The 13,034-nt window shown below is 41.2% G+C and overlaps 1 protein-coding gene across 1 annotated transcript in view; it reads left to right on the top strand.

Moving 5' to 3' along the window:
* Positions 1-13,034, top strand: part of DBT (dihydrolipoamide branched chain transacylase E2) — a 54,222-nt gene that overhangs the window by 31,473 nt on the left and 9,715 nt on the right. The window contains exons 6-7 of the mRNA XM_082686509.1: positions 8,173-8,389; positions 9,939-10,105. Coding sequence (XP_082542635.1) covers positions 8,173-8,389; positions 9,939-10,105 — 384 coding nt within the window. The remainder of the gene's footprint in view (positions 1-8,172; positions 8,390-9,938; positions 10,106-13,034) is intronic.

Genomic DNA, 13,034 nt, shown 5'->3' with positions numbered 1-13,034 from the left:
AGTATGAGGCTGTCATCTAAGCTTATGTCTTTTTATTTAAGCAGAATGAAATTTAAAGAGAATATTTTATTTCTGTACCAAACATAGAAGGGATTAAATAAAGCCTGATCAAAGTGTTTCCACAGAGAATCATGAACCTTTTAGGTTCCAGGACCCAGTTCCACTGGGTGTATTGGGGGTGGAGGTTTGGGGTGGGGATGGTTCCCACATCAGCAAGCAATTCTCTGGACAGCAACTGAGTATCCTACAATTCAGGTCAATTCTGCATGGTCTGTCGATAGTGTCACAATTGACAGGTTAATGGTTCATTCCTGCAAGACTGCCCACTCTCCCCCACAAGAGTTCAGATGCTCTCAAGCCAGGTTATCATCTATGCTTCTGACCAGCTGGCTACAGATAGGAGTTTCCATTGACCTCCTCCAACTCAGCATGCCACAAACCCAAGTTATTACCTGTCCTTCTGACCTGTTGGCCCTCTCTTTGGGTTTGATTAATTTGCAAAAGCAGCTCACAGAATTTAGGAACCCCATTTACTTACTAGATTACCGGTTTATTATAAAAGAATACAGGGGCGCCTGGGTGGCTCAGTCATTAAGGTCTGCCTTCAGCTTAGGTCATGATCCCAGGGTCCTCACATGGAATCCCACATGAGGTTCCCTGCTCTTTGGGAAGCCTGCTTCTCCCTCTGCCCATCTCCCTGCTGTGGTCCCTCTCTCGCTCTCTCTGTCAAATAAATAAATAAAATCTTTAAAATAATAATATAAATAATACAATTCCAGAACGGCCAAGTGGAGGGACACAGAGCATATGTGGAAAGAGGCATAGGGGATCCATGCCCTTTCCAGGTGTGCCACTCTCCCCAAATCTCCACGTGCTCACATCCTGGAGGCTCTCTAAACACAGTTCTTACTGGGTTTTCTTTGAAGGCTTCACTACATGCTTAGGACTGACTGAATCATTGTCCATTGACAACAGAACAGATTCAACCTCCTGCCCTTCTGCCCTTCCCAGATTTGGAGTAGGGGTACTGAAAATTTTAAACGTCTAGTCTGCATGTTGGTTCCCCTGATAACCAGCCTCCATTTTTAGTTTCCCAAGGGCTTCCTAAAGTTAATTAACATAACAAAGGAGACCTCTTTTCACAGGCCCTTTCAAGGGTTTTAGGAGCTCTGTGCTGGAAATGGGGAGGAAGACCCAAAATATACTTATTATAAATTACAATCTCATAATGATTGTGTAGTGGAAAGTGGAATTTTGTCATTTGTTATTATGTAGAAACAATAAGGGCACCTGGGTGGCTCAGTCGGTTAAGCATCTGCCTCTGGCTTAGGTTGTGATCCCAGGGTCTTGGGATGTATCCCCTGTCTGGCTAGCTGCTCAGTGGGGAGTCTGCTTTTCCCTCTCCCTTTACCCTTCCCCCTCTTCATGCTCAATCTGTGTTCTATCTCTCACTCTCTCTCAAATAAATGAAATCTTTAAAAAGAAAAACAACAACAGAAAAGAAACAATAAAACATACATTTGACACTTGGGCTGAGAAAGTCAGTAAGTTTAAATTTACTAGTAAAATTTCAGTGTTTTATACTTATCTTAAACAACTGTGAGAAAAAAAGCTAAGAGAGCTTTTGTATGGTGATTATTTTAACTGTTACTAGTTTACTGTTGGCTGAGTTGTCTCAAACATGCTATAAAGGCATATACATGTGTTGCATCTTTCCCGGTGTCAGCTTTATTCAATCACAAAACAAGGTTAAGATCATTGTAAAGTAGGTTCAGGATTCCAAACTCTGACATTTTACTATGCATTTAACCTGGCTTCATACACGTCACAGAAAGCAAAGTATGATATAAAGTCATACAACAAACAAAATACAATAAGGGTAAGAAGTTAACAAACCAAACACTAAGTAAGCCCCTGAGTGCACCGTTGAAAGGAGGATGCCATCTGGTCTGGGTCAGCTCTCCGCACATGCTGCTTACTGTGTGCAGGCAGTGCAGGATCTCTTAGTTCAGAAAGCAGTTGGGCGAACTTTTGGTGGCAGTTGCCTTTTTAATGCAGTCAGATAAGGAAGGGTCTAGCATCTGAAGAGTCTGTTTGCTACAGAGGTCTAACCTTTTTATTTGTTTTTTTTTTTTAAGATTTTATTTATTTATTTGAGAGAGAGACAGTGAGAGAGAGCATGAGCGAGGAGAAGGTCAGAGGGAGAAGCAGACTCCCCACGGAGCTGGGAGCCCGATGCGGGACTCGATCCCGGGACTCCGGGATCATGACCCGAGCGGAAGGCAGTCGTCCAACCAACTGAGCCACCCAGGCGTCCATGTTTGTTATTTTTTTAAAGGATTTTTTTTTTTAAGATTTTGTTTATTTATTTAAGAGGCAGAGATCACAAGTAGGCAGAGAGGCAGGCAGAGAGAGAGGGAAGCAGGCTCCCTGACAAGCAGAGAGCCCGATGTGGGGCTCTGTCCCAGGATCCTGGGATCATGACCTGAGCCAAAGGCAGAGGCTTCAACCCACTGAGCCACCCAGGCGCCCCAAGGTTTTGGTTTTTTGAGAGAGATTGAGAGAGTACAGGTGGGGTGAGGGGCAGAGGGAGAAGCCAGACACCCTGCTGAGCAGGGATCCTGACATGGGGCTCGGTCCCAGGACTTGGAGATTCTGACCTGAGCCAAAGGCTGATGCTTAACCAACTGAGCCACCTGGGTGCCCCATGGTCTAACCTTTTTAAAATTTCATTAATTTTAGGCCTTGGCAGGCTTCTTCTGATTCTAATAACTTCTAGTTCCTGGTTCTTCCAGGTTTGCATGACTTTACTGATTATTAGTCCTTAGAACTGTGCTGGTTTTCCTGATTTCCTGTCTTAGCTGCAATGCCTTTGGCTGCTTATGTCATTGCTTGACATGGGCTCTCTCTTGCTCTCTCTACAGAAGGTCAGAAACATTGGTCTACATTTGCTATAGTGTTTAAGTCTTTAAATTTTCAGTTCTCCTTATATAATCTCCAGAAATTTAAAAACAAAACAAAACAAAATCTATTAAGAACTATGCAAGAAGTTTAAAAATAATTGATTGCTTATAAAATGTACGTTTTCATAGGTATGGATTATATTACAATGTAGATACTGCATTGTTACCACCCGGGCAAATGAATTGTATATACAAAAGTAATGAATAAAAAAGTAACAATGGCTATATACAGAGGATAGCTATAGTTTAAGAGCATTCTATTAAGATGATAAAAATGTTATTTCTTTGTACAAATTTGTAGTGGACAGAGATTATTTTTACCTTCAATTGATTAAATTCTGTTTAGAGACCTTAATGATGAATATATTTATTTCTAGATAGTTTTTGATGTCAGAAAATGTTGGGGTTCAGAGCAAACAGTCGTAAGACATCTTTGGTGCAAAAAGGTGGTTTTATTAAAGCACAGAGACAGGACCCATAGGCAGAAAGAGCTGCACTGGGGCCATGAGGAGTGGCTGATTATATACTTTCAAGTTGGGAGGGGGTTAGGGATAGCTTAAGACTCTAAGGAATCTTGAAAGCAAGGTTTCCAGGACCTTGAGGGGGCAAGTTAACCATTGTTAGGAAAAGATCATTTATTTCTAATAAAACTCTAGTCATGAGCCCCTTCAGATGTTTATCAGTGGGCCGTATGCTTGGGGGATGACTTCCAACATACATCTTGAGGGGTAGAGATAAAGGGAGTTTCCAAAGGAATTTTTTAAAAATAATTTATTTATTTATAAACATATAATGTATTTTTATCCCCAGGGGTACAGGTCTGTGAATCGCCAGGTTTACACACCTCACAGCACTCACCATAGCACATACCCTCCCCAGGGTCCATAACCCCACCCCCTTTCTCCCGATCCCCCTTCCCCCAGCAACCCTCAGTCTGTTTTGTGAGATTAAGAGTCAGTTATGGTTTGTCTCCCTCCCGATCTCATCTTGTTTCATTTATTCTTCTCCTACCCCCTTAACCCTCCATGTTGCATCTCCACTTCCTCATATCAGGGAGATCATATGATAGTTGTCTTTCTCTGCGTGACTTATTTCGCTAAGCATGATACCCTCTAGTTCCATCCACATCGTCGCAAATGGCAAGATTTCATTTCTTTTGATGGCTGCATAGTATTCCCTTGTGTATATATACCACATCTCCTTTATTCATTCATCTGTTGATAGACATCTAGGTTCTTTCCATAGTTTGGCTATTGTGGACATTGCTGCTATAAACATTCGGGTGCATGTGCCCCTCCAGATCACTACGTTTGTATCTTTAGGGTAAATACCCAGTACTGCAATTGCTGGGTCATAGGGTAGTTCTATTTTCAACATTTTGAGGAACTCCATGCTGTTTTCCAGAGTGGTTGCACCAGCTTGCATTCCCACCAACAGTGCAGGAGGGTTTCCTCTTTCTCCGCATCCTCGCCAGCATCTGTCATTTCCTGACTTGTTAATTTTAGCCATTCTGACTGGTGTGATGTGATATCTCATTGTGGTTTTGATTTGTATTTCCCTGATGCCGAGTGATGTGGGGCACTTTTTCATGTGTCTGTTGGCCAACTGGATGTCTTCTTTGCAGAAATGTCTGTTCATGTCTTCTGCCCATTTCTTGATTGGATTATTTGTTCTTTGGGTGTTGAGTTTGCTAAGTTCTTTATAGATTTTGGACACTAGCCCTTTATCTGATATATCGTTTGCAAGTATCTTCTCCCATTTTGTCAGTTGTCTTTTGGTTTTGTTAACTGTTTCCTTTGCTGTGCGGAAGGTTTTGATCTTGATGAAACCCCAATAGTTCATTTTTGCCTTTGCTTCCCTTGCCTTTGGCGATGTTCCTAGGAAGATGTTGCTGTGGCTGTGGTCAAAGAGGCCAGTGTTCTCCTCAAGGATTTTGATGGATTCCTTTCTCACATTGAGGTCCTTCATCCATTTTGAGTCTATTCTCATATGTGGTGTAAGGAAATGGTCCAATTTCATTTTTCTGCATGTGGCAGTCCAGCTTTCCCAACACCACTTATTGAAGAGGCTGTCTTTTTTCCATTGGACATTCTTTCCTGCTTTGTTGAAGATTAGTTGACCATAGAGTTGAGGGTCTATTTCTGGGCTTTCTATTCTGTTCCATTGATCTATGTGTCTGTTTTTGTGCCAGTACCATGCTGTCTTGATGATGAAAGCTTTGTAATAGAGCTTGAAGTCCGGAATTTTGATGCCACCAACTTTGGTTTTCTTTTTCAATATTCCTTTGGCTATTCGAGGTCTTTTCTGGTTCCGTATAAATTTTAGGATTATTTGTTCCATTTCTCTGAAAAGAAATGGGTGGGATTTTGATAGGGATTTCATTAAATGTATAGATTGCTTTAGGTAGCATAGACATTTTCACAATATTTGTTCTTCCAATCCAGGAGCATGGAACATTTTTCCATTTCGTTTTGTCTTCCTCAATTTCTTTCATGAGTGCTTTATAGTTTTCTGAGTATAGATTCTTAGCCTCTTTGGTTAGGCTTATTCCTAGGTATCTTATAGTTTTGGGTGCCATTGTAAATGGGATTGACTCCTTAATTTCTCTTTCTTCTGTCTGGTTGTTGGTGTAGAGAAATGCAGCTGATTTCTGTGCATTGATTTTATATCCTGAAACTTTACTAAATTTCTGTACAAGTTCTAGCAGTTTTGGAGTGTAGTCTTTTGGCTTTTCCACATATAGTATCATATCATCTGCAAAGAATGATAGTTTGACTTCTTCTTTGCCGATTTGGATGTCTTTAATTTTTTTTGTTGTCTGATTGCTGAGGCTAGGACTTCTAGCACTGTGTTGAATTACAGTGGTGATAATGGACGTCCGTGCCGTGTTCCTGACCTTAGCGGAAAAGCTTTCAGTTTTTCTCCATGAGAATGATATTTGTGGTAGATTTTTCATAGTTGGCTTTGATAATATTGAGGTATGTGCCCTCTAACCCTACACTTTGAAGAGTTTTGATCAGGAAGGGATGCTGTACTTTGTCAAATGCTTTTTCAGCATCTATTGAGAGTATCATATGGTTCTTGTTCTTTCTTTTATTGATGTGTTGTATCACATTGATTGATTTGTGGATGTTGAACCAACCTTGCAGCCCTGGAATAAATCCCACTTGGTCGTGGTGAATAATCCTTTTAATGTGCTGTTGAAACCTATTGGCTAGTGTTTTGGTGAGAATTTTCGCATCTGTGTTCATGAAGGATATTGGTCTGTAGTTCTCCTTTTTGATGGGAACCTTGTCTGGTTTTGGGATCAAGGTGATGCTGGCCTCATAAAATGAGTTTGGAAGTTTTCCTTCCATTTCTATTTTCTGGAACAGTTTCAGGAGAATAGGAATTAGTTCTTCTTTAAATGTTTGGTAGAATTCCCCTGGGAAGCTGTCTGGCCCTTGGCTTTTGTTTGTTTGGAGATTTTTGATGACTGTTTCAATCTCCTTACTGGTTATGGGTCTGTTCAGGTTTTGTATTTCTTCCTGGTTCAGTTGTGGGAAAGCATCCATTTCTTCCAGATTGTTAAATTTGTTGGTGTAGAGTTGCTCATAGTATGTTCTTATAATTGTTTGTATTTCTTTGGTGTTAGTTGTGATCTCTCCTCTTTCATTCATGATTTTATTTATTTGGGTCCTTTCTCTTTTCTTTTTGATAAGTCTGGCCAGGGGTTTATCAGTCTTATTAATTCTTTCAAAGAACCAGCTCCTAGTTTCGTTGATTTGTTCGATTGTTTTTTTGGTTTCTATTTCATTGATTTCTGCTCTGATCTTTATGATTTCTCTACTCCTGGTGGGTTTAGGCTTTCTTCCTTGTTCTTTCTCCAGCTCCGTTAGGTGTAGGGTTAGGTTGTGTATTTGAGACCTTTCTTGTTTCTTGAGAAAGGCTTGTACCCCTATATATTTTCCTCTCAGGACTGCCTTTGCTGTGTCCCACAGATTTTGAACCGTTGTGTTTTCATTATCATTTGTTTCCATGAATTTTTTCAATTCTTCTTTAATTTCCTGCTTGACCCATTCATTCTTTAGAAGGATGCTGTTTAGTCTCCATGTATTTGGGTTCTTTCCAAATTTCCTCTTGTGATTGAGTTCTAGCTTCAGAGCATTGTGGTCTGAAAATATGCAGGGAATGATCCCAATCTTTTGATACCGGTTGAGACCTGATTTATGACCCAGGATGTGATCTATTCTGGAGAATGTTCCATGTGCACTAGAGAAGAATGTGTATTCTGTTGCTTTGGGATGAAATGTTCTGAATATATCTGTGATGTCCATCTGGTCCAGTGTGTCATTTAAGACCTTTATTTCCTTGTTGATCTTTTGCTTGGATGATCTGTCCATTTCAGGGAGGGGAATGTTAAAGTCCCCTACTATTATTGTATTATTGTCGATGTGTTTCTTTGATGTTGTTATTAATTGGTTTATATAGTTGGCTAGTCCCATGTTAGGGACATAGATATTTAAAATTGTTAGATCTTCTTGTAGGACAGACCTCCAAAGGAATTTTCATACGTTAAAGACAACTTACGGAGTCCTGGGGTTGGGAGAATGTTAAGCTAAGATTGCCTTTTGCCCTTAGCAAAGTATTAACATCAGGGCGCCTGGGTGGATTAAGCCGCTGCCTTCGGCTCAGGTCATGATCTCGGGGTCCTGGGATCGAGTCCCGCATCGGGCTCTCTGCTCGGCAGGGAGCCTTCTTCCCTCTCTCTCTCTCTCTGGCTGCCTCTCTGTCTATTTGTGATTTCTCTCTGTCAAATAAATAAATCTTTAAAAAAAAAAAAAAGCAAAGTATTAACATCAAAGCAGCTGAGTTCTTAGAGGAATGTCACTCTGCCTGTCTCAAGGACTTGTCAGTGGGCCGTAAGTAGTAAGGAAATTAAATTTTTTTTTTGCCTTTGTTTCCCAGATTGGTTTAATTTTTTTTTAAGATTTTATTTATTTATTTGATAGACAGAGATCACAGGTAGGCAGAGAGGCAGGCAGAGAGATAGGAGGAAGCAGGCTCCCTGCTGAGCAGAGAGCCCAATGCGAGGTTCGATCCCAGGACCCTGGGATCATAACCTGAGCTGAAAGCAAAGGCTTTAACCCACTGAGCCACCCAGGCGCCCCTGATTTAATTTTTTAACATTAATATGTGTCTTCTTCTTCTATTTTTTTTTTTTTAATAGATTAAGCTGAGTGAAGTTGTTGGCTCAGGAAAAGATGGCAGAATACTTAAAGAAGATATTCTCAACTATTTGGAAAAGCAGACTGGAGCTATATTACCTCCTTCGCCAAAAGCTGAAATAGTGCCACCTGCACCAAAACCAAAAGACAGAACTATTCCTATTCCAGTATCAAAACCTCCAGTATTCATAGGCAAAGACAAAACGGAACCCATAAAAGGTAATAATAGTAATGTAGGGCACTACTACAAGTTATTGGGGGAAATTTACTTCAGTAGATCCAGGTGTATAGAATATGGTGTTTTCAATTCCTACTGAAGGGAACGTTTAAGTTGATCATACTTTTTTAAGTGGTGAAATAGCATAGTTTTTCCAGGAAATGCTTTAATCTCTACTATTAATTTCTGAAGAGTATTATGTGAGCAGGTTTCTTGGAATATAAGTTTATATACTAATAGTTGTTCTTTTTAAAGACTCAGTATGTTAGGGGCGCCTGGGTGGCTCAGTGGGTTAAAGCCTCTCCCTTCGGCTTAGGTCATGATTCCAGGGTCCTGGGATTGAGCCCCACATCGGGCTCTCTGCTCCGCAGGGAGCCTGCTTCCTCCTCTCTCTCTGCCTGCCTCTCTGCCTACCTGTGATCTCTGTCTGTCAAATAAATAAATAAAATCTTAAAAAAAAAAAAGACTCAGTATGTTATAAATGTAATTTTTAGTCAGCTTCAGAATAATTAGGTGTGATTTGTTACCTATAAACTCTTAGGATGATTAACTTCCAGAAGTGTGGCTTTGCAAGAAAGCCAGTAAGTAAATACATGACTTGTATCCTTTTGTATTTTTTTAATATGCCCCAGCATTAAGGGCACTTACCTCTTAATATCATTACACTTGACATTGGGTACTATGCTGCAGTCAGTGCTCCAGCATTGGAATTAACGTCTTTTAATTACATAATGAAGATGGTGGCCTTGAGAGGGAGAGTAGGGTTGAAAAAGTAAATGACATTAGAAAACCCTCCATTTTAGTAAAAAGTTTTAAAGGATTTAAGAATTTAAAAATATGTGCCTAGGGGCGCCTGGGTGGCTCAGTGGGTTAAGCCTCTGCCTTCAGCTCAGGTCATGATCTCAGACTCCTGGGATCCAGTCCCGCACTGGGCTCTCTGCTCCTCAGGGAGCCTGCTTCCTTTTCTCTCTCTCTCTCTCTCTGCCTGCCTCTCTGCCTACTTGTGATCTCTGTCTGTCAAATAAATAAATAAAATCTTAAAAAAATAAAATAAAATAAAAATATGTGCCTGGGTGGCTCAGTTGGTTAAGTATCCCACTCTTGGTTTCAGCTCAGGTCATGGTCTCAGGGTCATGAGATTGAACCACCTTGGGCTCTGTGCTCGTGCAGAGTCTGCTTGAGAGTTTCTCCCTCTGCCCCTCCCCCCACTAGGGCATGCATGCTCTCTTGTGCTCTCTCTCTCAAATAAATAAATAACCCTTAAAAAAAAAAAAAAGAATTTAAAAATATATGTCAATTTGGGATTCTGGGTGGTGCAGTTGGTTAAGCATCCCACTCTTGGTTTTAGCCCAGGTCATGGTCTCAGGGTTGTGAGATTGAGCCTGCCTTGGGCTCTGTGCTCAGCACTGAGTCTGCTCAGATATTCTCTCTCCCTGGTCCTCCCCCGTGTACACACTCATGCATGCATGCTTTCTATACCTCTCTCTCAAATCTTAAAATATATATGTATTCAATGTTAATGTTAAAATATATATATTTAATGTTTTCCAGGCTTTCACAAGGCAATGGTCAAGACCATGTCTGCAGCCCTGAAGATACCTCACTTTGGATATTGTGATGAAGTTGACCTTACTGAATTGGTCAAGTTAAGAGAAGAATTAAAATCCATTGCTTCTGCTCGTGGAATTAAACTCACCTTTATGCCCTTCTTCCTAAAGGTGAGGTTTCATTCATTTCAAACAGGGCTTGAATAGGACATTAAAATTTTATTTTGCAAATATGCAATGTGTTAACTATGGATTTAGATAAAAATACTACTTCTCACCACATCATATAGTTAGAAAAATGTATAAGTGCATTATTTCTTTGTTTCTTAGGAATTTATAAAATTAAAATTTGTGTCTTTTTTTTTTTTTTTAAGATTTTATTTTTATTTGTTTGACAGACAGAGATCACAAGTAGGTAGAGAGGCAGGTGGGCGGGTAGGGGGAAGCAGGGTCACCACTGAGCAGAGAGCCCAATGTGGGGCTCGATCCCAGAACCCTGGGATCATGACCTGAGCCCACGGCAGAGGCTTTAACTCACTGAGCCACCCAGGTGCCCCTGTGTCATATTTTTATCAGCTCATCTCTCAGTGAGATAGTGGCTTCTCTTGCCAGTTAAATAAAGCCTTTAATTCTGATAGGATCATTCCAGCAAAATCCTGATTTGAACAAAAACAGGACTTGGTGTTGATCTTGCATAGATCACTGATATGTATCATTTTCATTTATTCAACAAACTTAATTGGAGGGTCATCATTTCTTGGCCTTGTGATTGGTATAAAACCAGACTATCAGCTGACCGTAGGCAGCTCCTCAGTATCTCACTCATATTAACAACCATTTATGCAGCAGGTGTCGTGTGGCCGACCATGTACTGAGCATGCTATATACATCATCTCTTATAATTTTCAGAATAACCCTGGCATGCAGATATTGCTATTCCCACTTTCCATTTAAGAAAATTAGGAATTTCTCAACTTCTCTAAGTTGAGAAACTTGTCAAGGATATATAGCTAAGTGGAGAAGCTAAGTTTCAGGTTCTAGTCTGTTTTATTCAAAAATACATATTGGTGTCTCTAACTCCAGCCCTTTCTCCATACTGCACCCAGACGAACTTTTCATTTCTATAAATGAAAGCACTGTATTATTCCCTGATTCTTTCCAGTGGTCTCCTTCATTGTCCTCAGGTTAGTTTCTAAACCCCTTAATTTGGCATTTAAATAGGATTGCAAGTCTCTGCTTCCTACCTCTCCAGCTTCATCTCTCAGGCACTCCTTCTGGGTTTGTTTTTTGGTTTTTGGGGGTTGTTTTTTTCCAGTTTTGTTTTGTTTTGTTTTCAGAGAGAAAGAGAGAGAGCACAAGTAGGGGGAGCGGCAGGGAGAGGCAGAGGGAAAAGCAGGCTCCCTGCCAAGCAGGGGAGCCCACTACGGGTCTCCATCCTGGGATCATGACCTGAGCTGAAGGCAGACACTTAACTGACTGAGCCACCCAGGCACCCCTCCTTCTGTTCTGGTCAGATTAAGCCTGCATAGTTGTTGGACTAGGTGACTTCATGTGAAATGCCCCCTCCTCCTTTGATCAAATATCTGCCCATCCTAAATGCCAAATTCTGTTTGGGAACAGCCTCCTCCAGAAGCTGTCTGTGGCTGTCACAGTTTGAGTTCGATATTCCTCTTGCCCATTGCAGTTCATCTCAGTGCAGTGCGATTGTTGCTCAGTTTTCTCTTACTGCGCGCTGAGCTCACAGGGCCCAAACTGGTCTTTACCTCCTTCGTTTCAGCTGCTAGCCGAACAACTAAGTGATCTATGAACATGGGATGTAATAGATGTCTATAAATGAGACGCCTGGGCTATATTTTAGCTATAGAGTCATTTTTAGAGACACAGTCATCGAATCAGGTGGATGAAATTACCCACATGGTGTGCAAGGGAGGAGAAAAGGCTAAGGAATTTACATCAGTGTTTAAGGGATAGATAGAAGTGGATTTGGCAAAGACAGTGGAAGAGAGTGAATGGATCAACAGTATGATGACAGAAAAACCAGGCAAGTGTCTCCTAGAAGCCAAAGTGTATCTCTTGGTGTATAATGGACCACTCCTAAGTTTAGTGTTTTGGAACAACAGCCATTTATTATTTCTCATGAATCCACAGGTAAGCAGGCCCAGTCTGCTGATCTTGGCAGAGCTCACTTCTGTGTCTACAGACAGCTAGTAGGTTGGTGTAGGTGGGCTAGTGTAAGATGACTCGTTTCTCTCCCTTATGTCTTTCTCAGCTCTGCAGCATGCTAGCCTGCACGTGGTTTCATAGTACTATTAGGGATGAAGAGGAAGCAGAAATGCTTCAGCACTTTTCCCAAGCTCTGCTATATCACGTTGGTTCTTGTCTCATTGACAAAGCAAGTCACGTGACTGAGCTCAGAGTCAGCTTGCACAGAGCACCACCAAGGGCATGGATACAGGAGAGGCATGGACCATTGGGGCCATTCACTCTGCCACTCATGCCACGAGAGAAGAAAAATGTTGTGATGGGGATGCCTGGCTGGCTCAATTAGTAGAACATGGGACTCTTGATCTCAGGGTCGTTGGTTTGAGCCCCATGTTGAGTGTGGAGATTACTTAAAAATGAATTTCAAAGCCCTTTAAGAAAAAAGTTAGGGTGGGAATAGGCTATTGGATTAGTAATTAAGAGGTCATGAGTAGAAGTGCTTGGATGGCTCAGTGGGTTAAAACCTCTGCCTTTGGCTCAGGTCATGATTCCAGGGTCTGGGATCGAGCCCCATATCAGGCTCTCTGCTCAGCAGGGAGCCTGCTTCCCCTTCTCTCTCTGTCTGCCTCTCTGCCTACTTGAGATCTCTATCTGTCAAATAAATAGATAAAATCTTAAAAAAAAAAAAAAAGGTCATGCATGGCCTTAGTCAGGGCTGATTGAATAAAATATTGTTGAGGTCGAAGCTTGACTCCAGTTGCTTGGTGGATGAATAGAAATCAAGGAAGAGGAGATGCTATAAATATCTGGTAAAAGGCAGATGGAGCATAGGTACAGAGGGCAGGTATGGTGGTAGTTTGGGGTAGATTAAGGAAAGATTCCATCTGCCCTCTTCCCT

The sequence above is a fragment of the Mustela nivalis genome, assembly GCF_964662115.1.
Source record: "Mustela nivalis genome assembly, chromosome: 10".
Lineage (NCBI taxonomy): Eukaryota > Metazoa > Chordata > Mammalia > Carnivora > Mustelidae > Mustela > Mustela nivalis.
This window is presented reverse-complemented; position numbering and strand designations above follow the sequence as displayed.